The sequence below is a fragment of the Oncorhynchus mykiss genome, chromosome 27 (genome assembly GCF_057628025.1).
Source record: "Oncorhynchus mykiss isolate SJ-2025 chromosome 27, ASM5762802v1, whole genome shotgun sequence".
Lineage (NCBI taxonomy): Eukaryota > Metazoa > Chordata > Actinopteri > Salmoniformes > Salmonidae > Oncorhynchus > Oncorhynchus mykiss.
Window position 1 is genome coordinate 32,760,780 of NC_143048.1, and position 25,027 is coordinate 32,785,806.

Genomic DNA, 25,027 nt, shown 5'->3' on the forward strand with positions numbered 1-25,027 from the left:
TGCCTTCCTAAATCCATCCCCATTGTTGTTTTGTTGATGTGACGTGACGTGAGATTGTTTCTGTTACTATTGAGACGTCAAGAAGATCTCTGTGCCTTATTGTGCCTCTAATCTATTATTAGAAATTAGAATATTTCTCAGTGACACAATAACTATCGTGGTTGGATGATCAAGACAGAAACAGATAGTGATTCCTGTGGCGTTCTGTATAAGACATGCAGCTTCAGAGAGCTTGTGTTGTTACTCTGTCAGCCTTCCTTCCCCTATCTTTTGGATGTTGTGTAAATGTGTTTGACCCCCAGCCCCTTTCCGCCTGGTCTGATTAGAGGGAGGGAGTTTGATGGTTCGAGGCGAGCACTCTGCTCATACGAGGCCTCGCTGAGTCTCTTTCTCTGCATTATGTCATAATGGAGCCCTGGAATAGTATCTTCTGCTGCTGCGTGGAGAAATACAGAGCGAACTTTGAACTCTATTGGTCAGTTGCCTGGAGATAAGGAAGGTAGCGGGGAGCGGGTTTAGAGAGGCCGCCACACGACAAGCAGGACAACACGCTACACGTCAGCTGGAGACACAGTTCTGTACCACACTGGAGGACCGACAGGAGATCTGGCAGGTGTACTGGCTTTTAGTGTGTTCTCTGATGTGCGACAATAACCCCTATACAGGAGAATACATGGTATACACCACTTGGGAACACATCGAAGATCTTGAGAGGAGGGATATAAAGAAAAGTCCTAAAGGAGGGATCAGTGTTCCCTGGCACAGGTAAGTGACTTTTCTGGTTCTCCAGAGCACAGAAGAGCAGAGACAGTCAGACATGCAGGTGAGGCCAGGCCAGGCTCTGGAATGTCTTTCAGCAGGCCAAATAAACACAGTACAGCAGTGGTATTCAAAGTCGGGGTCTGCAGTGGTGTTGCCAAAATAAAATAAAATACAAATTAAGAGTACAGGTCATTGTATGGGACAATATAAAAAAGTTTTTGAGAAAGAGATTTAGATAAATGTATTTATTGGTTTCTTTTCATTTTGATAAGAGATGAAAATGTAATGAATTGAAAGTTATTTGTTGATTTAAAAATCGAAATGTACTGATTTTAAAGTTGTCCTTGTATTTGGGGTGGGGTTATAAGAAATTATTGTGAGAAAATAAAATAGAGTCCCCAGAAATTCTGGCGGAAGAAATGGGGTCCCCGTTGCAAAACTTTGAATACCTCTGGGCGAGAATAGTAGATAGTGGGAGAAAGAAAAAGAGAGGGCGGGTTATACACAGAATCATTTCAGCTGACTCTGATTGGCTCCATGGGTAACTAACACTCCTGCCCCAAAGGCAGGGGAAGGGGAGAGAGAGAGAGAGAGCTACGGGCTTCAGTGTGCCATGCAGTCGCTAACCTATGTGAGAATGAGCCCTGAAGTGTGTGCTGTGTTGTTGTGTTGCCTCACCGGGACATGAGATTGACAGGGATGGATTTGCTCCTTGATTCAGGCTAACGTTTGATGGATTCTACGCTCTCCTCTGCCCTGAAGCCAAACCCTACAGGAACAACCCCACAGTCCCGGATCTGAGAACAGGAGTGGGACACACACCCCAAACGGAGCTTGGAGCCCGTTGTCATGGCGATGACGGCCCTGTTCAGGGGCAAGTGGGGTCAAAAGTCACAGGAGCCCCCTGAGAAGCGGCCCGCAGCACTGGTGCACTCCAGAAATCACGAGGAGGATGAGGAGGATGACAGGGTCATCGCCCCCATCCGCAGGAACTCCCGTTTCTACCGTTCCATGAGGAAGAAGAGGCTGGCCGCGTCAGAACAACCTGAAAGTAAGAATAGAATACACCCCTCTTCCCTTCCGCTCAGAATTTCACCAAGTGTCTGTGTCTTTTGTATGCTACAGTGGAGAGTCATTGAGTTTGAGAATACAATAACCAATTCAGTTTGAAAATACCTGGGATTTAGGTAGCATGGAATGCTGATAATCTTTGTCTACAGCAGTTTTAGGAAAGTTCTGAAGTTTGTCTCCATCTAATTTCATGTAAGGCCCTAATTCTAGAGTTTAAAGCTGAGCTGGTTGGTTAACTGGATCTCTTTAGCAGTGTTGGAAAAATTATCCAATTTTCATACATTAAGGAAAGATGCCTTAATGGAAAATTACTCAAATAAAGTGAAAGCCACCCAGTAAAATACTACTTGAGTGAAAGTCTGAAAGTGTTTGGTTTTAAATATACTTTAGTATCAAAAGTAAATGAATTGCTAAAATACACTACATGACCAAAAATATGTGGACACCTGCTCGTGGAACATCTCATTCCAAAATCATGGGCATTAATATGGAGTTGGTCCCTCCTTTGCTGCTATAACAGCCTCCACTCACCTGTGAAGGCTTTCCCCTAGATGTTGAAACATTTCTGTGGGGACTTGCCTCCATTCAGCCGCAACTGATGTTGAGCGATTGGGCCTGACTCTTAGTCTGCATTCCAATTCATCACAAAGGTGTTTGATGGGGTTGAGGTCAGGGCTCTGTGCAAGCCAGTCAAGTTCCTCAACACCGATTGGCATTGCGCATGGTGATCTTAGGCTTGGGTGCAGCTGCTCGGCCATGGAAACCCACTTCATGAAGCTCCCGACGAACAGTTCTTGTGCTTACGTTGCTTCCAGAGTCAGTTTGGAACAGTAGTGAGTGTTGCAACCGGGGACAGATGATTTTTATGCACTATGCGGTTCAGCACTCGGCAGTACCATTCTGTGAACTTGTGTGGCCTACCACTTCACGGGAGAGCCATTGTTGCTCCTACACGTTTCCACTTCACAATAACAGGACTGGGGAAGCTCTAGCAGGGCATAAATTTGATGAACTGACTTGTTGGAAAGGTGGCATCATATGACGGTGCCACGTTGAAAGTCACTGAGCTCTTCAGTAAGGCCATTCAACTGCACATGTTTGTCTATGGAGATTGCATGGCTGTTTGCTCGATTTTATACACCAGTCAGCAACGGTGTGGCTTAAATAGCCGAATACACTAATTTGAAGGGGTATCCACATACTTTTGTGTACATGTAGTGTATACTGAAACATCAACAGTAATAGATTCAATAATGTCAAATTCCTTATATTAAAGGAATACTTAGAGATTCTGGCAATGAAACCCGGTTTCTACTTCCCCAGAGTCAAATGAACTCCTGGATACCATTTTTATGTCTCTTCATCCACTATTTAAGGAAGTTAGAGGTATTCACGAGCCAATGCAAACTGGTGTAAGAGCAATGACTGGAAGTCTATGATATTTTCTACAGTAGCATGCTAGCAGTTACCATACACTTCCAGTCATTGCGATATATAGATACCATACACTTCCAGTCAATGTGCTAATGCTAAACTCAGCAAAAAAAAGGAACGTTCTCTCACTGTCAACTGTGTTTATTTTCAGCAAACTTAACATGTGTAAATATTTGTAAGAACCTAACAAGATTCAACAACTGAGACATAATAGTGAACAAGTTCCACAGACATGTGACTAACAGAAATTTAATAATGTGTCCCTGTACAAAGGGGTTGGTCAAAATCAAAGGTAACAGTCAGTATCTGGTGTGGCCACCAGCTGCATTAAGTACTACAGGGCATCTCCTTCTCATGGACTGCACCAGATTTGCCAGTTCTTGCTGTCAGAAGTTACCCCACTCTTCCACCAAAGCACCTGCAAGTTTCCGGACATTTGCAAGTCATCACCCTCTGATCAAACAGGTCAATGGGATTGAGATCTGGGCTCTTCGCTGGCAATGGCAGAACACTGGCAATCATATCTTGCAGGAAATCACACACAGAACAAGCAGTATGGCTGGTGGCATTGTCATGCTGGAGGGTCATGTCAGGATGAGCCTGCAGGAAGGGTACCACATGAGGGAGGAGGATGTCTTTCCTGTAATGCACAGCGTTGAGATTGCCTGCAATGACAACAAGCTCAGTCTGATGACGCTGTGACACACCACCCCCAGACTATGACGGACCCTCCACCTCCAAATCGATCCCACTCCAGAGTACAGGTCTCGGTGTAAACGCGAATCCGACCATCACCCATGGTGAGACAAAACCGCGACTCGTCAGTGAAGAGCACTTTTTGCCAGTCCTGTCTGGTCCAGCGACGATGGGTTTGTGCCCATAGGCGACATTGTTGCCGGTGATGTCTGGTGTTACACCTGCCTACAAGCCCTCAGTCCAGCCTCTCTCAGCCTATTGCGCACAGTCTGAGCACTGATGGAGGGATTGTGCATTCCTGGTGTAACTAGGGCAGTTGTTGTTGCCAACCTTTACCTGTCCCGCAGGTGTGATGTTCGGATGTACTAATCCTGTGCAGGAGATGTTACATGTGTCTTCGCAGTGGCAGACCAATCAGCTGTCTGTCCTGTCTCCCTCTAGCGCTGTCTTAGATGTCTCACAGTATGGACATTGCAATGTATTGCCCTGGCTACATCTGCAGTCCTCATGCCTCCTTGCAGCTTGCCTAAGGCACGTACACACAGATGAGCAGGGACCCTGGGCATAATTATTTTTGTGTTTTTCAGAGTCTGTACAAAGGCCTCTTTAGTGTCCTAAGTTTTCATAACTGTGACCTTAATTGTCTACCGTCTGTAAGCTGTTAGTGTCTTAATGACTGTTCCACAGGTGCATGTTCATTAATTGTTCATGGTTCATTGGACAAGTATGGGAAACAGTGTTTAAACCCTTTACAATGAAGATCTGTGAAGTTATTTGGATTTTTATGAATTATCTTTGAAAGACAGGGTCCTGAAAAAGGGACGTTTGTTAGCAACTTCCCTCAAACTGCACACAGATACAAAAATTGTATCCATGAATTCATCTGACTCTGGGGAAGTAGATAAAGGGCATTTCCAAAATCCTGAAGTATCACTTTAAGCAAACCAGATGGCATGATTTTAATTTTTTTTACAGATAACCAGGGGCGCAAACACACAGACATCATTTACAAACTAAGCATTTGTGTTTAATGAGTCTGCCAAATCAGAGGCAGTAAGGATGACCAGAGATGTTCTCTTGATAACTGTGTGAATCGGAAAATATTCCTATCCTGCTAAGCAATCGAAATGTAAGGAGTACTTTTGGGTGTCAGGGAAAATGTATGGAGTAAAAAGTACCTTATTTTCTTTAGGAATATGGTGAAGTTAGTTGTCAAAAATAGAAATAGTTGTATTTCTTTGGTGTTTCATAGACCACAGAACAGGAGCGGTTGTATTGTTCTACAGAGAACACAGGCTTGATGGTAGGCCGGTCCTGAGAGCTAATGAAACCAGAGGAACCGGTTCCAATGTTTTAAAATATGTGTGATGCCTGTTCTTCTAGCCACCCACCTTTAACCTCCAGCCTGCAAGCTTCATATAGCCTGAGGCTGGAGAGCAGAGCTACCACCACTGAAATACACCTTTCCCACTGGGCAAAAAATGGTTGAATCAACGTTGTTTTAATGTAATTACAATGTGATGACATTGAATCAACTTGGAAAACTGATTGTATTTGCAAAAAGTCATCAACAAGGGAATTTCCTTTTCTATGAACTTAAATTCAATAACAGGGTGACCTTTTTTTGTTGATTTCACGTTGAATTCAAGTTAAATTCACATTAGTTGACAACTCAACCAAGTGAAAATCAAAACTAGACGTGGAACTGACGTCTGTGCCCAGTGAGTTGTTAATATTTAGTACATACCATAATATATTGCTATTGACAACAAAGTATTCAGATACATGATGTGTAGGCCAATGGACAGTGAACTGTGTGACTACACTAGTGCATTCTATGGCAGTATTGTATGAACTGTGTGACTACACTAGGGCATTCTATGGCAGTATTGTATGAACTGTGTGACTACACTAGGGCATTCTATGGCAGTATTGTATGAACTGTGTGACTACACTAGGGCATTCTATGGCAGTATTGTATGAACTGTGTGACTACACTAGGGCATTCTATGGCAGTATTGTATGAACTGTGTGACTACACTAGGGCATTCTATGGCAGTATTGTATGCTGTTTTTATTTCAACCATCCCCCTATTTTTGTTTATTACCCCAAATAAAGGTGACACCTGTACATGGTGCAGGTTTCCAGGAACAGACACAGACCGCTAATTTCTGTAGGACTCTTTCCTGGTCCCTGGTAGACTTTGCCCAGCCTGTGGGATAGGCTTTTAGGGTGTGAGGGAAATTGCTTTATTTATGACCAGTTAGGTCAGGAGAGTCAGGTGCCCTAGTTAAACAAGAGTACGTTGTAAAACTTTTCATAAAACATATGGGACCATTGTAAAATAGGATGAGAAGAGGTGCTACTCTTAGATGACGTAAGCATCCAACTGTAACCGTTGATATTTAATTCTTGAAGGATTTGAGTCCTTTGAGATGAAGTCCAACCATTATTCAACCTCTAGTCAAAGCTGGTTACGATTTTCACTTTGGGGATAACCTTATCTTATCTCTGTCCAAGTGCTCGTTCTTATCATGGGAGTTGTATAACAATTGTTGTTTAACTTTTTCATTCCCCATATGCTCTCAAAACCATCTTGAATCTATAGGAATGATGTACAGTAATGGCTGGATGAGTTTAGAAAGCTAGGTTGATGTTTGTGTCAGCAACCTACATGTTGGTTAGTAAGGAGTTTGTTGTGGATGATCTTACAGTACTGGGACAGCTGCACTTTTACTGCCAGATTGTGGATGTGTTTTCTTTCTGTATGTTGCTATGAACAAGTGCTGTGGGTGCCCTTGTATGGGACTGGACTGGCTGTTCCATGTCTACTGAGGTGTAAGGGACTGGAATGGCTGTGTTTCCTAGCCACTGAGATGTGTGGGAATGGACTGTCTGTTTCGTAGCTACTGAGGTGTGTGTGTGTGTGGGACTGGACTGGCTGTTTTGTGGAGTTAGGTTCTAATTATCAGAGTAAGAACTCAATGGACACAATGCAAGCTCAAACCAAGTTTATTCTTCCCAAAGGATCGAACAGCTGGACAGAAAATGACATATTCACACAAGCACTGATATTTAACCTTTTCTCCTATGCGTAGTCTCCTCCTACACATCTGAACAGCCAATGCATGTCTGTTGCTAGACAGAACCTTCGTGATATCTGTTCTTCCTCACTTCATCTGACCTGACATCTGCCCCAAAGTGCTCACTCCTCCCCAACTCATGGCTGTCATGGTGACTGGTACCAGTGTCTCTTCTCCTCCCAGATGATCCCTCCCATAGGATCCCTGATGGCTAATAACAACATATCCTGACATAATGTGAATGTTACACATGACCCTCTCTCCCTCAGTGACATGAATACGTTTATTTCATATTCTCAGAACCCAACAGTAGCTACTGAAGTCTGTGTGTGTGGGACTGGACTGGCTATTTCCTAGCTACTGAGGGGTGTGTGTTAGTGTGTGTGTGTGTGTGTGTGGGACTGGACTGGCTGTTTCCTAGCTACTGAGGTGTGTGTGTGTGTGTGGGACTGGACTGGCTGTTTCCTAGCTACTGAGGTGTGTGTGTGGGGGGGGGGGGGGGGGGACTGGACTGGCTGTTTCCTAGCTACTGAGGTGTGTGTGTGTGTGTGTGTGGGGGACTGGAATGGCTGTTTCCTAGCTACTGAGGTGTGTGTGTGGGACTGGCTGTTTCCTAGCTACTGAGGTGTGTGTGTGTGTGTGTGTGTGTGTGGGACTGGATTGGCTGTTTCCTAGCTACTGAGGTGTGTGTGTGGGACTGGACTGGCTGTTTCCTAGCTACTGAGGTGTGTGTGTGGGACTGGACTGGCTGTTTCCTAGCTACTGAGGTGGGTGTGTGGGACTGGACTGGCTGTTTCCTAGCTACTGAGGTGTGTGTGTGTGTGGGACTGGACTGGCTGTTTCCTAGCTACTGAGGTGTGTGTGTGTGTGTGTGGGACTGGACTGGCTGTTTCCTAGCTACTGAGGTGTGTGTGTGTGGGACTAGACTTGCTGGTTCCCAGCTACTGATGTATGTGTGTGTGTGTGTGTGTGTGTGTGTGTGTGTGTGTGTGTGTGTGTGTGTGTGTGTGGGACTGGACTGGCTGTTTCATAGCTACTGAGGTGTGTGTGTGTGTGTGTGTGTGTGTGTGTGTGTGGGACTGGACTGGCTGTTTCATAGCTACTGAGGTGTGTGTGTGTGTGGGGGGGACTGGACTGGCTGTTTCATAGCTACTGAGGTGTGTGTGTGCGGGACTGGACTGGCTGTTTCATAGCTACTGAGGTGTGTGTGTGTGGGGGGGGACTGGACTGGCTGTTTCCTAGCTACTGAGGTGTGTGTGTGTGTGGGGGGGGGGGGGGGGGGGCTGGACTGGCTGTTTCCTAGCTACTGAGGTGTGTGTGTGTGTGTGGGACTGGACTGGCTGTTTCCTAGCTACGAAGGTGTGTGTGTTTGGGACTGGACTGGCTGTTGCCTAGCTACGAAGGTGTGTGTGTTTGGGACTAGACTGGCTGTTTCATAGCTACTGAGGTGTGTGTGTGTGTGTGTGTGTGTGTTTTTCGGGACTGGACGGCTGTTTCCTAGCTACTGAGGTGTGTGTGTGTGTGGGACTGGACTGGCTGTTTCCTAGCTACTGAGGTGTGTGTGTGTGTGTGTGTGTGTGTGGGTGTGGGACTGGACTGGCTTTTTCATAGCTACTGAGATGTGTGTGTGTGGGACTGGACTGGCTGTTTCCTAGCTACTGAGGTGTGTGTGTGGGACTGGCTGTTTCCTAGCTACTGAGGTGGGTGTGTGGGACTGGACTGGCTGTTTCCTAGCTACTGAGGTGTGTTTGTGGGACTGGACTGGCTGTTTCCTAGCTACTGAGGTGTGTTTGTGGGACTGGACTGGCTGTTTCATAGCTACTGAGGTGTGTGTGTGTGTGGGACTGGACTGGCTGTTTCCTAGCTACTGAGGTGTGTGTGTGTGTGGGACTAGACTTGCTGGTTCCCAGCTACTGAGGTGTGTGTGTGTGTGTGTGTGTGTGTGTGTGTGTGGGACTGGACTGGCTGTTTCATAGCTACTGAGGTGTGTGTGTGTGTGTGGGGGGGACTGGACTGGCTGTTTCCTAGCTACTGAGGTGTGTGTGTGTGTGGGGGACTGGACTGGCTGTTTCCTAGCTACTGAGGTGTGTGTGTGTGTGGGGGGGACTGGACTGGCTGTTTCATAGCTACTGAGATGTGTGTGTGTGGGACTGGACTGGCTGTTTCCTAGCTACTGAGGTGTGTGTGTGGGACTGGACTGGCTGTTTCCTAGCTACTGAGGTCTGTGTGTGTGGGACTAGCCTTGCTGTTTCATAGCTACTGAGGTGTGTGTGTGTGGGGGACTGGACTGGACTGGCTGTTTCCTAGCTATTGAGGTGTGTGTGTGGGGAACTGGACTGGCTGTTTCCTAGCTACGAAGGTGTGTGTGTTTGGGACTGGACTGGCTGTTTCCTAGCTACGAAGGTGTGTGTGTGTGTGTGTGTGTGTGTTTGTTTGGGACTGGACTGGCTGTTTCATAGCTACTGAGGTGTGTGTGTGTGTGTGTGTGTGGGGGGGACTGGACTGGCTGTTTCCTAGCTATGAAGGTGTGTGTGTTTGGGACTGGACTGGCTGTTGCCTAGCTACGAAGGTGTGTGTGTTTGGGACTGGACTGGCTGTTTCATAGCTACTGAGGTGTGTGTGTGTGTGTGTGTGTGTGTGTGTGTGTGTTTTTCGGGACTGGACGGCTGTTTCCTAGCTACTGAGGTGTGTGTGTGTGTGTGTGTGTGTGGGACTGGACTGGCTGTTTCCTAGCTACTGAGGTGTGTGTGTGTGTGTGGGTGTGGGACTGGACTGGCTGTTTCATAGCTACTGAGATGTGTGTGTGTGGGACTGGACTGGCTGTTTCCTAGCTACTGAGGTGTGTGTGTGGGACTGGACTGGCTGTTTCCTAGCTACTGAGGTGAAATTACCGCCAGGTAAATCTATGATGTTGAAATGCCTTTTTACTCTGTTCCATCTGACTGTGCAATTCACTGTCTCATCAGCCCAGCCAGGCAATTTATATACTAGATCTACACTCTAAAAAGTGTCTAGACATTACCTCCTGTTTTTTTTAGACAAGCATTTGGTTTTCAACATTGGAGATTTGTAATTACCTTGCTGGCTGTCTCTCTGATATTTGCAACTTTGTTTCAATATTGAAATTTGATCTCCAGCTGCTCATTAACTCATTGTTAAGGATATATCCCCCCAAAATCACTAGACAATAGATTAAACAAACCCAAACACATCTATTTGTGTTTATTATTTTGTTTTTCTGGCTACACTGTTAGGCGTGACTGTGTTAGCCAAAGTTGGCTAGCTAGCAAGCAAGGGATAAGAACGTTACCAACCATCATGGCAACGGAACATTTTAGAATGAACGACTGGGTCGCATCCATAGATTTAGAACAAAAAAACGTAATGACTGAGTTGCCTCTCTGGCAACCGATAGAACGAATAACAAGCTGGCTTGTGTACCAATCATTGATTTGTGTCTGGACTATATCTCATGTAAGTATTAAACAGTATGAATAAGTTCATTCAGATTTAAATGAAAATATGTCAATCATTGTTTGAATATGTTGGTAACCCGTTGTATAAAAGTGATAAGTGATATATTGGTTTGGTTACCGGTCCAAGACGAACCCGTGCCAATATATCCTCCAAACACTGGCTTCTCGGCATATTCACTTAACTAGAACAACATGTGCCTTTGCCCTCTGTGGTCTTAGATCAGCAGAAAAAGGTGGCACTTAACTGATGAATATCATTCATTACTTAATCGGTGGGTGCATAGAACTTCTGTTACAACAATAACCTGGAACATATGGAAGCAATTGACCCCAAATAAAGCAGGAGGTAATCTCAGAAAAGGGGCATTTGAAGACTAGCTATCCAGATTGGACCATGCAATCTGAGGTCCTTGGATAGTCCCTACCTCGTTAAAATTTACATTTTTAAATGGTTAAAGGAAGGGTTAAGGTTTAGGGTAGGGACATCCCAAGGATCCCGGATAACACTGACCTATCAAGCTCTTTCATGTCAGTGAAGGTTAGATAGATCAAAGAACAGGAGGTACCTTGGCCACTGTGGAGTGTTGAGAAAGTTCAAACTGTATGCCCATTGGCCAGAATCATACAACACTATCCCATCATCTCCCTACTCGATTTACCTGATTCCCTTAATCCTTTAAGTGTTGACATTGATAGTCTGCCAAGCGTATACTCTTCTGAAGAGTTCTTGGTTATTATTATGGTCTGTCTGAGACAGCAACCAGGAAGTAGAGGATTCAGCTAGCTAAGGATGAGTTTCCTGACCAAAAATGCTGCCACCCCCAAAGTCCAATGTGTTTGTGACCTCATGTACCACATTCAAAATATAATATTGTCCTTTGTTTTAGTTGTATAGACAATAGTTGACACATCTCAATGTCTCTTTTGTTAAATTGGATTCACACAGCTGTTTATCAAGAGCTTATAGCTGACTAAATCAAATTTCACTGTATGAGTGTTCTCATGAGATAATCACTCACTTAACACACCCACTTGGTGTCAGTTTGCCAGAGGAAAATCAGGTCTGAACGGTGTTAGTCAGTGGTGCAGCAGCTTTTATAGAACCAGAATGGAGCTGCTAGGCAAACAGTACCATTGAAAAACAATCACTAAGTAGACTAGTTCAGCACTGAGAGGAAAACCCAGTTATTCACGTGTCCCAGTGTACAGTAATCTGCTGGAAACACTCTCCCTCAATCCAACTCAGGAGGCTCTCCTAGCAACACATTATTCTATCTAAAGGAGGTTTCAAAGTCATGACCACCTGCCAATCAGCCCTGTACTCAGAGTGTGTGTGGGGGTGTGTGTGTGTGTGTTTTTAATATTGAGGTAGAGCTCCTCTATTTTCCTTGTCCTTCACTCACTGTTTCCTCTTTGCTCACACCCCTTTCCCTTAATTATCTTCTCTCTCTTCCTCTTTCAGGCCCTGCAGTCTCTCTGAGGCCTGGCCCAGAGCCCAGCCCAGCCAGCAGGTCAGGCAGCAGCACCCTCAGTGTCCCTGATCTCCAGAAACCTCCCCTATCTCCCAGGGCACGACGGTGAGCCTCGCCATAAGCCAGGCCAGACTGATTCAAACCCAGACACTCACACGCAGACACACACTCAAACTGAGAAGCAACCAATTTATCATTGTCTTTTATGAGCTACCTTTCCATTGAGTAAGATATGAGCCTAGTGCAAGCTGCACTGCTCTTTGTCCCATATATTGTGTCAAGGAAAATCTGTTTTCTGAGTGTTACAGTTAAATTCACATTTTAGTCATTTAGCAGATGCTCTTATTTAGAGCGACTTAAAGTAGTGAGTGCATACATTTTCATACTTTTTTGTTACTGTAATACAGTTAGTTATATTTGCCTCATCTTTAAGTAGAGATATCTCTTTTACTTATTGTTATTGCAGCTGCTTATTACTGTGTGCCTGTTGTATGTAGTATGCCAACATCTCCACATCCACTCCATTCTGGAACTGTGTTGCCAAGCAACGGGGAGCCCAGGAGCCCACACATACTTTCTAACGGGGCTTCTTCCCCTGTTTGGATGAGGAGCGGAGGAGGAGGAGAAGGAGGGAGGAAGAGCGCAGATGCTTCTCCAGCTAGCGGTCAGTGTGGAGGGGGCTCCACTTCCTCCTCCTCTATTTCTAGCGCTCTGTTGTACCGGACACATGGCATGCACGCACACACTGAAGACATGGAGAGCCTCTCAGAGCGCACCGCCGCCTGCTCTGTACAGGAGCCCGGAGGGGACACACAGTCACCGCAACCAGCGGAAGAGGGGGTCAACAAAGAGGGAGTCAAACTCAGGTAAAAAGATGGGGAGAAGAACTGTTGGGTTCTGCAAGTGGTACTTATGTGCTAATTGGTAATTGATTAGTGAAAGTGCAGTATGTTGCAGGTGATTTATTTCTGTGTAATAATAATATGAAGAGGTGCTCAGTGAAGTACTAAAACAGTATGTAGTGAGCTAGGCAGTGTGGAGATAAACTTGTAGTCCTTGTAGCAAAAAGGATTCCCTGGGCTCTGGTTTAAATCTTGGGGCATGAATATATTCCTCATTTTATGTGAATCTTCTTTTTAAAATGCATATTATTGATTTTGAGGATGGAATCTCACATAGAAGGAATGTCTGTGGGAACAAGGATCTATTGGTAGCCTGTTGAGATATGAATATCTAACATTTCTCATGCAGTGTCAAGAGACCATGCATAATGAACAGATGGTATTTGGACAATGTGAAATGAAGTGCTCTCAATCTGACTCTCATAGACCTCCAGATGCTCCAATGATTGTCCTCGAATTGTTGTAAATTATAGGATGAACAGTGCTTTGCCGTTGACGTCAAAGCATCTCCTTGCTCATCTCTCATCTTTATTTTTCTCTCTTTCTCTACTCAGGTTGGTGAGCAATGGGGAAAGAAAGGGCTCAACACCATTGAAAATAGAATCCATCTGCTACAGTCTCAACATTGTCAAGAACATTGGTGAGAAAAATGTAGCCAATAGAACTGTCAATTCCATGCAAGTTGGAGGTAACATATGTATTCCACCCACAGCACTTCAACCTCCAGAGCTGCTGCTGTACTGACATAATGATATTCTCTGTTCCACCACACACACATGTGCAGATGGTAATACACCCAAGCACATTCAGGTACACACATGAATGCAGGTATAGAACACACACACACACACTGCTGTTAACAACAACATATCTATCCTATGACATTGCCTTAAAAATAACAAGATTTCCCTGAAGTTGCATCCATCTATCACTTAAAACTTCAATGTGCATCCGTCAAGGTTGAAGGTTAAGTTTAGTGTGTGGTGGGGCTATGTTCTCTGTACTTACAGTAATGGGTATGGATGAGTTCAGAGCAAGGTTAAAGGTCAGGTGCTGCACACTTGCAGGGTGAAAAATCATGTGCTGCACACATGTTCTGTATGTGTAAATAAAAAGATGTCCTTTGAAAGGATGCATTAATAGAAGAACTCAGGCGAAAGTGCTTATTGTCAACATGTTGGTTTAAGCGTCTCTTTCTCCTTCTCTCTCAATCTCTCACTCTGCCTGTCTTTATAGCCCTCTTTTCTCTCTCCCTCTCTTATATAAGTGTCAATACCAGACGCCCACCTACAATAGGTTAGCATTTGAATCTGACTAACTGTTTCCTGCTTTTCAACATCACCTTAACTTCTGTAGGGTGAGAGGACAGAACACACTCACACATGCATGCGTGCACGCACACACACAGTGCCAATGTTCTCCTCCGCAACTAACCACCCTGCTAATCAATGTGCAAATATCCAGCCCTCTTTCACCTGAAACTGGCTGAGGGAAAGGTTGAGAGGACTGATAGAGAAATGTGAAGTCAGTCAGCCACTGATATGCCAATATCAGCCTGCCAATATGCAAAGGAGATGAGATCCATTCTTTCATAGGAGATGAGATCCATTCTTTCATAGGAGATGAGATCCATTCTTTCATAGGAGATGAGATCCATTCTTTCATAGGAGATGAGATCCATTCCTTCATAGGAGATGAGATCCATTCCTTCATAGGAGATGAGATCCATTCCTTCATAGGAGATGAGATACATTCCTTCATAGGAGATGAGATACATTCCTTCATAGGAGATGAGATACATTCCTTCATAGGAGATGAGATACATTCCTTCATAGGAGATGAGATACATTCCTTCATAGGAGATGAGATACATTCCTTCATAGGAGATGAGATCCATTCCTTCCAAATTGACTATACACAATAACTCATGTAGTTACACAACTCCACGATTTCACATAAATATAAAGGGAACGTTTTAGTTCTAGGTCACGGGTGTCAATGTAAAGACACAAGTGTAGTTGTGAGTTATAAGTTTGATTCCCCCATGGGCCACATATGCTGTGATGTGGCTTCAGACTAAAGTGTCTGCTAAATAACCTGAATAATATAATATTGTTATCAAACAAACATGACCATGTGCTCAGACTCATGTTGTCTTCCTTCTGTCTTTTTTCTTTCTATTTTGTCCCTTTTGTCCCTCCAGCCTTCCTGTACCAGGAGTACCGGGACACATCCAAGCAGCAGGAGATCGAGCAGCGACGGCAGCAGGAAGGGTTGACCTATGGGGTCAGCGCGGGGTTAGGGGTGACGTCCCCACCAGCCCTGCAGCTGCAGTTGAGGAACAACTCCCGCTCTCTGAGTCTGTGGCAGAACCTGGAGGTTGTGCAGCAGAGCGGCCTGCTCACCCAGCTACAGCAGAGAGAGATCATCATACAAGAGGTGTGAGGTCAAAGGTCATACAGTAAAGGGAGGGGCTGTACAGCAGAGAGGGAGGTGAAAGGTTATACTGTAGGGTAAAAGTTCAGAGAGGTCTTACCTGAATGGTAAGTGAATGCCTTCTTGACCTGTGTCCTCTCTCTCTTCTCTAGGCCATGTTTGAGCTGGTAACCTCAGAGGCGTCCTACTACAAGAGTCTGGAGGTGCTGGAGACCCACTTCCTGAAGAACCCTGTGCTGGTTAACACACTCAGCCAATCAGACATGCACTTCCTGTTCTCCAACATTGAGGAGGTGATGAAAGCCAGCGAGAGGTAAGAGAAGCGTTTGTGTGTGTGACTAATCAACACCCCCATCCTCTCTGCAATGTTTGATTACTGACCCCATTAATCTTTCTGAAAGTAAAAAGCAAACAAGTCCTTAATCATCTTTCATTCCCTATCATACTGTAATACTTGTACGGTGACATTTATTCAACTGTCCCCTGCTGATGATGTCATACTATATACATCCTTCCTTAGGTTCCTGATGGACCTGGAGAACCGCATCGAACAGTCCCTCCAGATCTCAGAGGTGTGTGACATCGTCCACCACCACGCCGTCAAGCACTTCCACGTCTTTATCACCTACGTCATCAACCAGGTGTATCAGGAGAAGAACTACCGACGCATTCTGTGGGTACCCCTCCAACTAATGTCTACAGTAGCACCATCTAACTAATGTCTACAGTAGTACCATACTACAACATATCTATCCTCTGAGTCACCGAGGTATTGGTGGTGACATTAGTGTGAGCAGCTGTTTTGCCCTGTTGGCTGGGAGATTTTGAAAAGGTTTTCACTGATGCCTCTCATTCCTAACCAGATTATTGACAGGCTGCACGTAGTTTGCGTCAAAACTTAGTAAAGGCCGGTATGTGCTGTATTGACCAGTATGTGCTATATTTTCTGGTATGTGCTGTATTGACCGGTATGTGCTGTATTGACCGGTATGTGCTGTATTGACTGGTATGTGCTGTATTGACTGGTATGTGCTGTATTGACTGGTATGTGCTGTATTGACTGGTATGTGCTGTATTGACTGGTATGTGCTGTATTGACTGGTATGTGCTGTATTGACCGGTATGTGCTATATTGACTGGTATGTGCTGTATTGACCGGTATGTGCTGTATTGACCGGTATGTGCTGTATTGACCGGTATGTGCTGTATTGACTGGTATGTGCTGTATTGACCGGTATGTGCTGTATTGACCGGTATGTGCTGCATTGACCGGTATGTGCTGTATTGACATGTTCCATATAATGTGATGTAGCGTTGTCCTCTCTATGCAAAAAAAACTAAATTCTTATTAAACACTGTGTGGAAAGAACTAAGCTTGCTGAGCTAGAGATCATGCTAACTTTAGCGAGGGAGACCTCTGCTGGGCAGTTGGTTGTACTGCCAAGACAGTGTGAAGTCATAGTCTACAGGTGGCTGTGGTTTTTCGTTGGACACATCGTATGGAAGGATGGATCTGTGTGGTCTGTGTGTTTGGACTTGCCTGGATGACGTCAGTGTGATGATTTGTTGATAGTGATGCCAATCTAGCAATTTTGTTGCTAGATTTAGCAACTTTTCAGACTACCCTGACAACTTTTTTTTCAATCAGCAACTAGCAACAAATGTAGCTACTTTTAAAAATGTATTTGGAACTTTTAGCAACTTTTGAAAAGTGACTCAACCGCTAGAATGCAGGCATTTTCCCTCTAAATGACACAAAAACGATTTTCTGTGTCACACACTCAGTCACAACACACGTGCCTGGCTGCAAAAGTGCGTTGTGAGTGACATCAGCAGCAGGCGCTCAACTCGTGCACAGGCAGCAGCAGGTCAGCAGCAATTTCAGCAAATTGCAAATCATTGTTGGCTGACTGCAGCAGCTGTAGTGCGGGTTCGACGAGCCAAACCCAATGAATATAGTTGGTCACAAATGTTTGATCTTGTAAATAATTTACAACAAAAATCAACATGTTTCAATCTAATTGTACAGCCAGAAGTACAGAAAAGAGTGGGAGTCTGTACCTGAACAAATGTGAATTTGAGTAATGTTATTGTGTATTCTACATAATGACTCAGTTTTACGCAATGACATCACAACATCATTTAGCAACTTTTAGCAACAAATCAACCTGCCTCTAGCAACTTACCCTGAAAATTAGTTGGCAAAACTGTTTGTTGCTCATGTAGTAACTAGTCTGCTGCAACATCTATCAACTCTGAAGCTTGTCTACTCTCTGCATAGACCGTATGTGGTCAGACAACATCATTGATTCAGTCTGGGGTTGTTTGAACATGCCTGTGTTTTGTGTTGGCTGTCTTTGTGGTGGTTTGAACATGCCTGTGTTTTGTCCAGACAGGGAAATCAGTTATTCCGCGAGGCCATGGCTCAGCTGGAGAACCATCCGTGTGTCCGAGGCCTGTCCTTCACATCCTTCCTCATCCTCCCCTTCCAGAGGATCACACGACTCAAAATGCTGGTCCAGGTAAACATGGTGTTTCTTAAAAGTTAATAATAGTTGTGATAATGCTTTACAGTGTGCTAACATATTGCAGTATTCAGGATGTAGGTATTGCTTTGAACTTCTGATGCTGTGTTTGCTTGCAGAACATTCTGAAGAAGGCAGAGGAGAATTCAGAGATTGAGGCTAATGCCATCAAGGCTCACCAGCAGCTGGAGCAGGTACAGTAGGGAGGAGTGCTGACTTTGCTTGGGTCCAGTACTGACACAGGTACAGTAACAGTACCAGACCATTTTACAGTACCAAACCAGTCTGGGAGAGATGAAAGCGTGCTGGATTGGGTTCAGTACTGGCCTGGGGCGTGTTGGAGGAAGTAGTGCTTGTGGTGATTATAGGCTCAGCGCATGTCATGGTGTTGAGTGTTACATCAGAAAACAGTCATCGCCGTTCATCATTTTGAGAAGTCTTAGTCTTGTCACGCCTCTCTATGCTTTGTATGGAATGATGAAGACAATTAACCTCATGACAGTCGTCACAAACAAAGGAATGTGGTTTTAATTGGAGCATAGCCTCTACATAGGGTTTGGGCTCTGAAACAGGTTCAGCACCCATTCCTTTGGTCTCACGTTTTGCATACATTATTTGCTTCCCAGTAATGTTCTGTTAAAAAGATTCTCCGGTACTTTTGTAGACATTTTTGCCAGTAGTTCTGAAAGTAGCGCCCACGAGCCAGAAGTGGTGCCCGAAAATGTAGTACTACGTCACATATGTGCAGACATGGCGCCACTTAGCTTCCGGTAAACAGTTGCTTTCAAACTAGGGAATTTGTGGCTAATTGAGGTAAAACAGTAATTCTGTTTATAGATTATGCATGTTTGTACAATGGCATTGTTGAATACTCCTTTCTGATTGGCTTGAGGGGCATTCTAGAGTACCCATTATGTCCCTATAACGCATGGTATATTTGCGCGTCAGAATTCAATGGTTATATTTCATTTTTACATGTTTGTTTGAGCTGCTGTTGAATTCGATTTTCATAATAGCAAGCTAGGACTGATGATTTGGTTAGCGAAACTAGAAAGTCTATTTGGTTACCACAGCAACTACTGTAGCTATCTAGTAAACTTGCTAGATACTTCAGTGGGTGTTGAACAGATTTATACTGGCAAATGAACATATTTCTAGTGGCAAATGTGTTCAATTATAGCCATGGTATTAAAGAGATAATCAACTCGGGGTTCCACTCCGTCAGCGCGTCTTGGAAAACCTTCCATGTCATTCATTATTTTCCATAGAACGCATAGCCCCTCATTGATTATCCCTTACATAAACTACACATTGACACATCCAGCCCAAAGCGGGAGGTTTAAAAAATGCTTAGTCGCCAAAGTTCCGGAGCATGTCTAACTGACAATATTCAATTCCAAGGGAGCCTTGGAATGTGTTCCTTTATATAATGGTTTGTTTGTGTGCATGTCAGATTGTGAAGGAGTGCAACGAGGGTGTGAGGAAGATGAGTCGTACAGAGGAACTCATCAGCATTGAGAAAACACTGGAGTTCAAGTCTAAGGTACCTGCAGCTGCCAGTCATGTGACAACATATCTATATTCTGTATAGTAAAACAGTTACACAGCCAGACTGGCACAAACAGACTTAGTCAAAGGTTATCTATCGCAGTTAGGTTCATTGTCTGTTTGAATCCTTTAAGGAGGTTGATGGACCAAAAATGTTTGCATTTCAAATATAAAAACTCTATTGTAAAAAAAAAGGGTTCTCCATGATTTATAATAACCCTGAGTGAAAACTCTGACCTTGTGAACTGTGACCCTTTCCCTCCAGTCGGTGCCGGTGATCTCCCACTCCCGCTGGCTGCTGAAGAAGGGTGAGGTGCAGCAGATGGCTGGGCCCAAGAGCACTAGGACCATGCGGAGCAAGAAGCTCCACCACCCTGTCTACCTGTTCCTCTTCAACAACCTGCTGCTCATCACCAAGCGCAGCTCCAGGTCAGCACATGACATCATCACACAGACAGCTAGTGGTCATTGGGGGTCACAGCACACCCACTTTCAGTCTGGAACTTTCTATTGCTCCCCCCCACGGCACATTATTTTGTATACAGGCAGTTTCGAAGTCTACTACCTGCCAAACTGCCCTGTGCTCTCAGCAGGCTTTGTTTATGTGTGTGTGTGTGTGTGTCAGTGGTGAGAAGTACCAGGTGCTGGACTCGAGCACGCGGGCCATGCTGAGGACTGAGGACCTGGAAGACCAGGGTCAGATGCTGGCCAATGTGTTCAACCTGAAACTCCTGGAGAACCAGGAGGAGAGGCCTGTCAACTACATGCTCAAGACCTCCAGCATGTGAGTGACTACAACTAACAGTATTTTATATATATATATATATATATATACTGTAAATATGAGTCTCAAGACCCCTCGGTACCTAGTGTACTCTGTACAGTATTTCTCTGTATGTCATTGTTTATAATGGATCAATCTCCCATGTGTTCCTGTGTGCTGCTGCTAGGAGTGATAAGCTGCGGTGGATATGTGCTCTCACGCCCAATCGCCGCACGCGATTCATGTCCACCAGTGCCCATCAACCAGGTGAGACGTACACAAAGATGATACACACCAACTCAGAGATGACATCCACTACTCACAGCTGAACTCTTAGGTACCAAATACCAGGTGGTACATGCACTACATGACAAAGTATGTGGACACCTGCTCGTCGAACATCTCATTCCAAAATCATGGGCATTAATATGGAGTTGGTCCCCCCTTTGCTGCTATAACAGCCTCCACTCTTCTGGGAAGGATTTCCACTAGATGTTGGAACATTGCTGCCAGGACTTGTTCCATTCAGCCACAATATTATTTGTGATATTGGGTGATTAGGCCGGGCTCGCAGTCAGCGTTCCAATTCATCTCAAAGGTGTTTGATGGGGTTGAGGTCAGGGCTCTGTGCAGGCCAGTCAAGTTCTTCCACACCAATCTCAACAAACCATTTCTGTATGGACCTCGCTTTGTGCACAGGGACGTTGTCATGCGGAAACAGGAAAAGGCCTTCTCCAAACTGTTGCCACAAAGTTGGAAGCACAGAATCATCTAGAATGTCATTGTATGCTGTTGAGTTTAGATTTCTCTTCACTGGAACTAAGGGGCCTAGCCTGAACTGTGAAACAGCCCCAGACCATCATTCCTCATCCATCAAACATTACAGTTGGCACTATGCATTGGGGCAGGTAGCGTTGTTCTAGCATCTGCCCATCCCAGATTTGTCCGTCGGACTGCCAGATGGTGAAGATGGTGAATTCATCACTCCAGAGAATGCGTTTCCACTGCTCCAGATTCCAATGGAGGTGAGCTTTACACCACTCCAGCTGATGCTTGGCATAGCGCATGGTGATATTTCCTCCCGACGAACAGTCCTATTTCCTCCCGACGAACAGTTCTTGTGCTGATGTTGCTTCCAGAGGCAGTTTGGAACTCAATAGTGAGTGTTGCAACCGAGGACAGACGACTATGCACTTCAGCACTCGGCAGTCCCGTTCTGTGGGCTTGTGTGGCCTACCACTTCGCGGCTGAGCCGTTGTTGCTCCTAAACGTTTCCACTTCACAATAACAGCGTAGTTGACCGGGGAATCCCTAGCATGGAAGAAATTTGACGAACTGACTTGTTGGAAAGATGGCATCCTATGACAGTGCCACGTTGAAAGTCACTGAGCTCTTCAGTAAGACCATTCTACTACCAATGTTTGTCTATGGAGATTGCATGGATGTGTGCTCTATTTTATAAACCTGTCAGCAATGGATGTGGTTGAAATAGCCAAATCCACTAATTTGAAGCGGCGTCCACATACTTTTGTGTATATAGTGTATGCTATTAATGTACCATGGTGTGTGTGTGTGTGCGGTCAGCTTCTCCCCAGGTCCAGTGTATTCAGTCGTACTCGTCTCAGGAGCCAGATGAGCTGTCCATTGAGATGGCTGACTTGCTGAACATCCTGGAGAGGACAGACGATGGTGAGACCAGACAACATATCTCCTGGGAGATGTTATTACTAGGACCTCTACTGTAGATTCACCAGGCTGCCTGTTATTTAATATCTCTCCCTCTCCTCTCACTTTTTCCTCTATCACCCCCTCAGGCTGGATGATGGGTGAGAGGCTCCATGATGGAGAGAGGGGCTGGTTCCCCTGTCGGGTGGTAGAGGAGATCCAGAATCAGGAAGTGCGGGCCCAGAACCTCAGGGAGTGCCAGAGGATCCACCTGGCCCATGGAGGGGGCGCTTCCTCAGGGGCCAGACTGGGCTCCAGGGGGGCCAGACGCACCCCCAAAACACCCAAAGTCTCCAACTTCTTCGGTACCTGGACTGACCAGTCAGAGGAGGAGCAGGGAAGCACATAATATTCCACTCTGAAAGTGATTGGTTGGAACCCCCTGGCAGTAATCTTTACTGGACCACATGGATCAAATGACAGAGATCATGTGATTTCAGCATGGGATTGCATTGGAGGAAAGTGATGCAATGACATTATTTCCTGTTAACTGTTTCCCCTTCTCCAGTGGTTTTGCTGTGCCAGGGTTTAGGGTCCCAGGCTCCCCTGATGGGTCCTACGATCAGAGCACTTCTTCCATAACTCCAAAACACTATGTCTTCCACTACTTCCAGTGGAATGATTCAGCACTAACAGTCTAACTGAAACAAGGCTCCGGTGGAACAGGAGCTATGCATGTGATGGGAGAAGATAACCACAGAAACAGTTCTCAAGGGGATGTGAATGTATCGTAACCTTGCCTCAGCTGCATGGGTGTGATTTTGTTCTTTCATTTTTTTTAAGCACCTTTGCTTGAGAGTTAAATCCCCCAGAACAATGGCTTGGCGATTCTCCCTTTTGTAAAGAGCAACTCTTCTATTGAAACCATTCAAGAAGCAAGTTTTTTAAAAACAGGCGAGCAGCATTGATTGTAAATTATCCATGAATGATTCTGTATAGTAAATAGAACAATCACATGACTGGGTGCTCAGTATTGGGCTGGAGGCGAAGACTAGCACTACAGAATCACAGGCCTTGCTTACACAGTGGACGTGTTCTGGGGTTCAGTTCCCTCGCCAATACTGATATGCCACTTACACATCACGCACGCACGCGCACACACAAAAACACTTGGGGGAAATCCAGCACAACCTGTCCAACACCAAAAACCCTCCACAGACACGTGGTCCTGAAGCATCTGCACAGAATGTGCCAGCACACTGACAGAACTGCAATGGCATGCGAGAGACAAAACGTGTGTATGAGTACAGTATGTGTACGTGTGTATATTGTAAGCCTTGAATGTTCAATATGTGATGAAATAATTACTCAATAATTGTGTCATTTCATTATGTAAGAAGTCATTTATTGTTAATAAAAACTAAATGTGAAATTCAAATGGACATTATTTGTGTTTAACTGTTTCGACTAGTATTTAGCCCACGTGTTGAGCACTGTTTTAGGTTTCTCGCTGAATGACTTCCTGGTAATGTGGAGAAATGTTTTACCCTGAATAAAGGTTCAGGTGGTGAATCAGAACCGTGTCTTCCTGACACTATTAATGTTTAACATACTACCTGAACTATTGAGCATTACTATGATTTATTAATATATAATAGTATAATATATAATAAGGTGGCAGGTAGCCTAGTGCAGCCAGACACAACCCGGTCCGTGGAGGAATATTTGTCTTGAATATCATTGTTTTTTTTGTTGTTGTCCGCGGCATATTTGACTAAAATAAATAGGCCAATTTGCGCAATGCGTTGAACTATGCATGCTGCAGTCTAGGATAAAGATGGGATATATTTTGAACCGAGGCTGCAGTAAACAAATTGTGTTGCCATGAAGTATAGCTACACTAAGCACACACACATACTAGTATAGCCCCGCGCAGCCTGCACGCTCACTCTCTCTCCCTGGATTTGTTTAAAATGACAACTGCACACCAAAACCGGTCTGTCAGACTTGTCTCAGAAACGATGCTATGAAGCCATTGAAAATACGCAGACATTTAGAAACAAAGCATCAAGTATGAATAAGCGATTTTTTTTTTACCAAAAAGAGATGCGATGTCCAACTAAACAAAAATGCTGCACAATAATTTCACAGACAACGACACTTTACTGAAGGCTTCGTACTCTCTCATAACATTTCCACGTGCCAGGCTCCTTTCACCATAGTTGACAAGCTAGTCATGCCGTCAGTCATGGATGCTTGCCGAAAAGTTTAAGGCCCATCTGCTGCTGCAACGGTCAGTGAAATCCCACTTTACAATAACACTGTCACGTGTATAATCCAGGATATGGCAGATGATACTGAATCACAGGTTTTAGACTGAGTCCGCGCATTAAAACGGGTTGCAATTTAATTAGATGATACGACTGACATTTCAAATGCCCGCTTCTTGTATATATTCCCTACATGCTCCTACTGCCGCTGGAGCATGCTTTTGGGGCACAGTCGACAGCGCGCTAGATTTCGGGCTATAGAAGGTCAACGGTTCGAGGCCTGCTCCCTGCCTGTTTCATTACAATACTTTATAGTGCATTCAGAAAGTATTCAGACCCTTTCACCTTTTCCACATTTTGTTACGTTACTGCCTCATTCTAAAATTGATTAAATAGTTTTCCCCCTTCTTCAATCTAAACACAACACCCATAATGACAAAGCAATAACAGTTTTTTAGAAATTTTTGCAAATGTATACATAAAAAAACTGTAATATGACATTTACAAAAGCCTTCAGACCCTTTACTCAGTACTTTGTTGAAAGGGAAAGGGAAGGGGGGATACCTAGTCAGTTGTACTACTGAATGCATTCACACACCTGTATTTGGGGATTTTCTCCCATTATTCTCTGCAGATCCTCTCAAGCTCTGTCAAATTGGATGGGGAGCGTCGCCGCACAGCTATATTCAGGTCTCTCCAGAGATGTTCGATCAGGTTCAAGTCCTGGCTCTGGCTGGGCCACTCAACAACGTTCAGAGACTTGTCCCGAAGCCACTTCTGCATTGTCTTGGCTGTGTGCTTAGGGTTGTTGTCCTGTTGGAAGGTGAACATTTGTACAGTTTGAGGTCCTGAGCGCTCTGGAGCAGGTTTTCTTCAAGGATCTCTTTATTTTTCTCCTTTCATCTTTCCCTCGATCCTGACTA

At 44.8% G+C, this 25,027-nt stretch overlaps 1 protein-coding gene across 5 annotated transcripts; it reads left to right on the forward strand.

The window, feature by feature from the left end:
* The first annotated feature begins 25 nt into the window (after positions 1-25).
* LOC110507953 (ephexin-1) lies at positions 26-23,272 on the forward strand. Of its 5 annotated transcripts, none has more exons than XM_090224123.1 (16): positions 26-765; positions 1,525-1,813; positions 11,986-12,100; positions 12,493-12,861; positions 13,452-13,537; positions 15,101-15,336; positions 15,486-15,646; positions 15,854-16,006; positions 17,726-17,855; positions 17,978-18,052; positions 19,312-19,401; positions 19,672-19,835; positions 20,032-20,190; positions 20,357-20,436; positions 21,754-21,858; positions 21,984-23,272. In XM_090224123.1, exons 2-16 carry the CDS (start codon positions 1,612-1,614, stop codon positions 22,241-22,243), a joined length of 2,385 nt encoding a protein of 794 aa, XP_090080249.1. In that variant the 5' UTR covers positions 26-765; positions 1,525-1,611; the 3' UTR covers positions 22,244-23,272. The 5 variants fall into 5 exon arrangements, 3 of the variants coding, with proteins under 3 accessions (XP_090080249.1, XP_021444051.3, XP_090080250.1); XR_016492564.1 differs by having other exon boundaries at positions 36-765; positions 17,730-17,855; XM_021588376.3 differs by having other exon boundaries at positions 325-765; positions 1,484-1,813.
* The last annotated feature ends 1,755 nt before the right edge of the window (positions 23,273-25,027 follow it).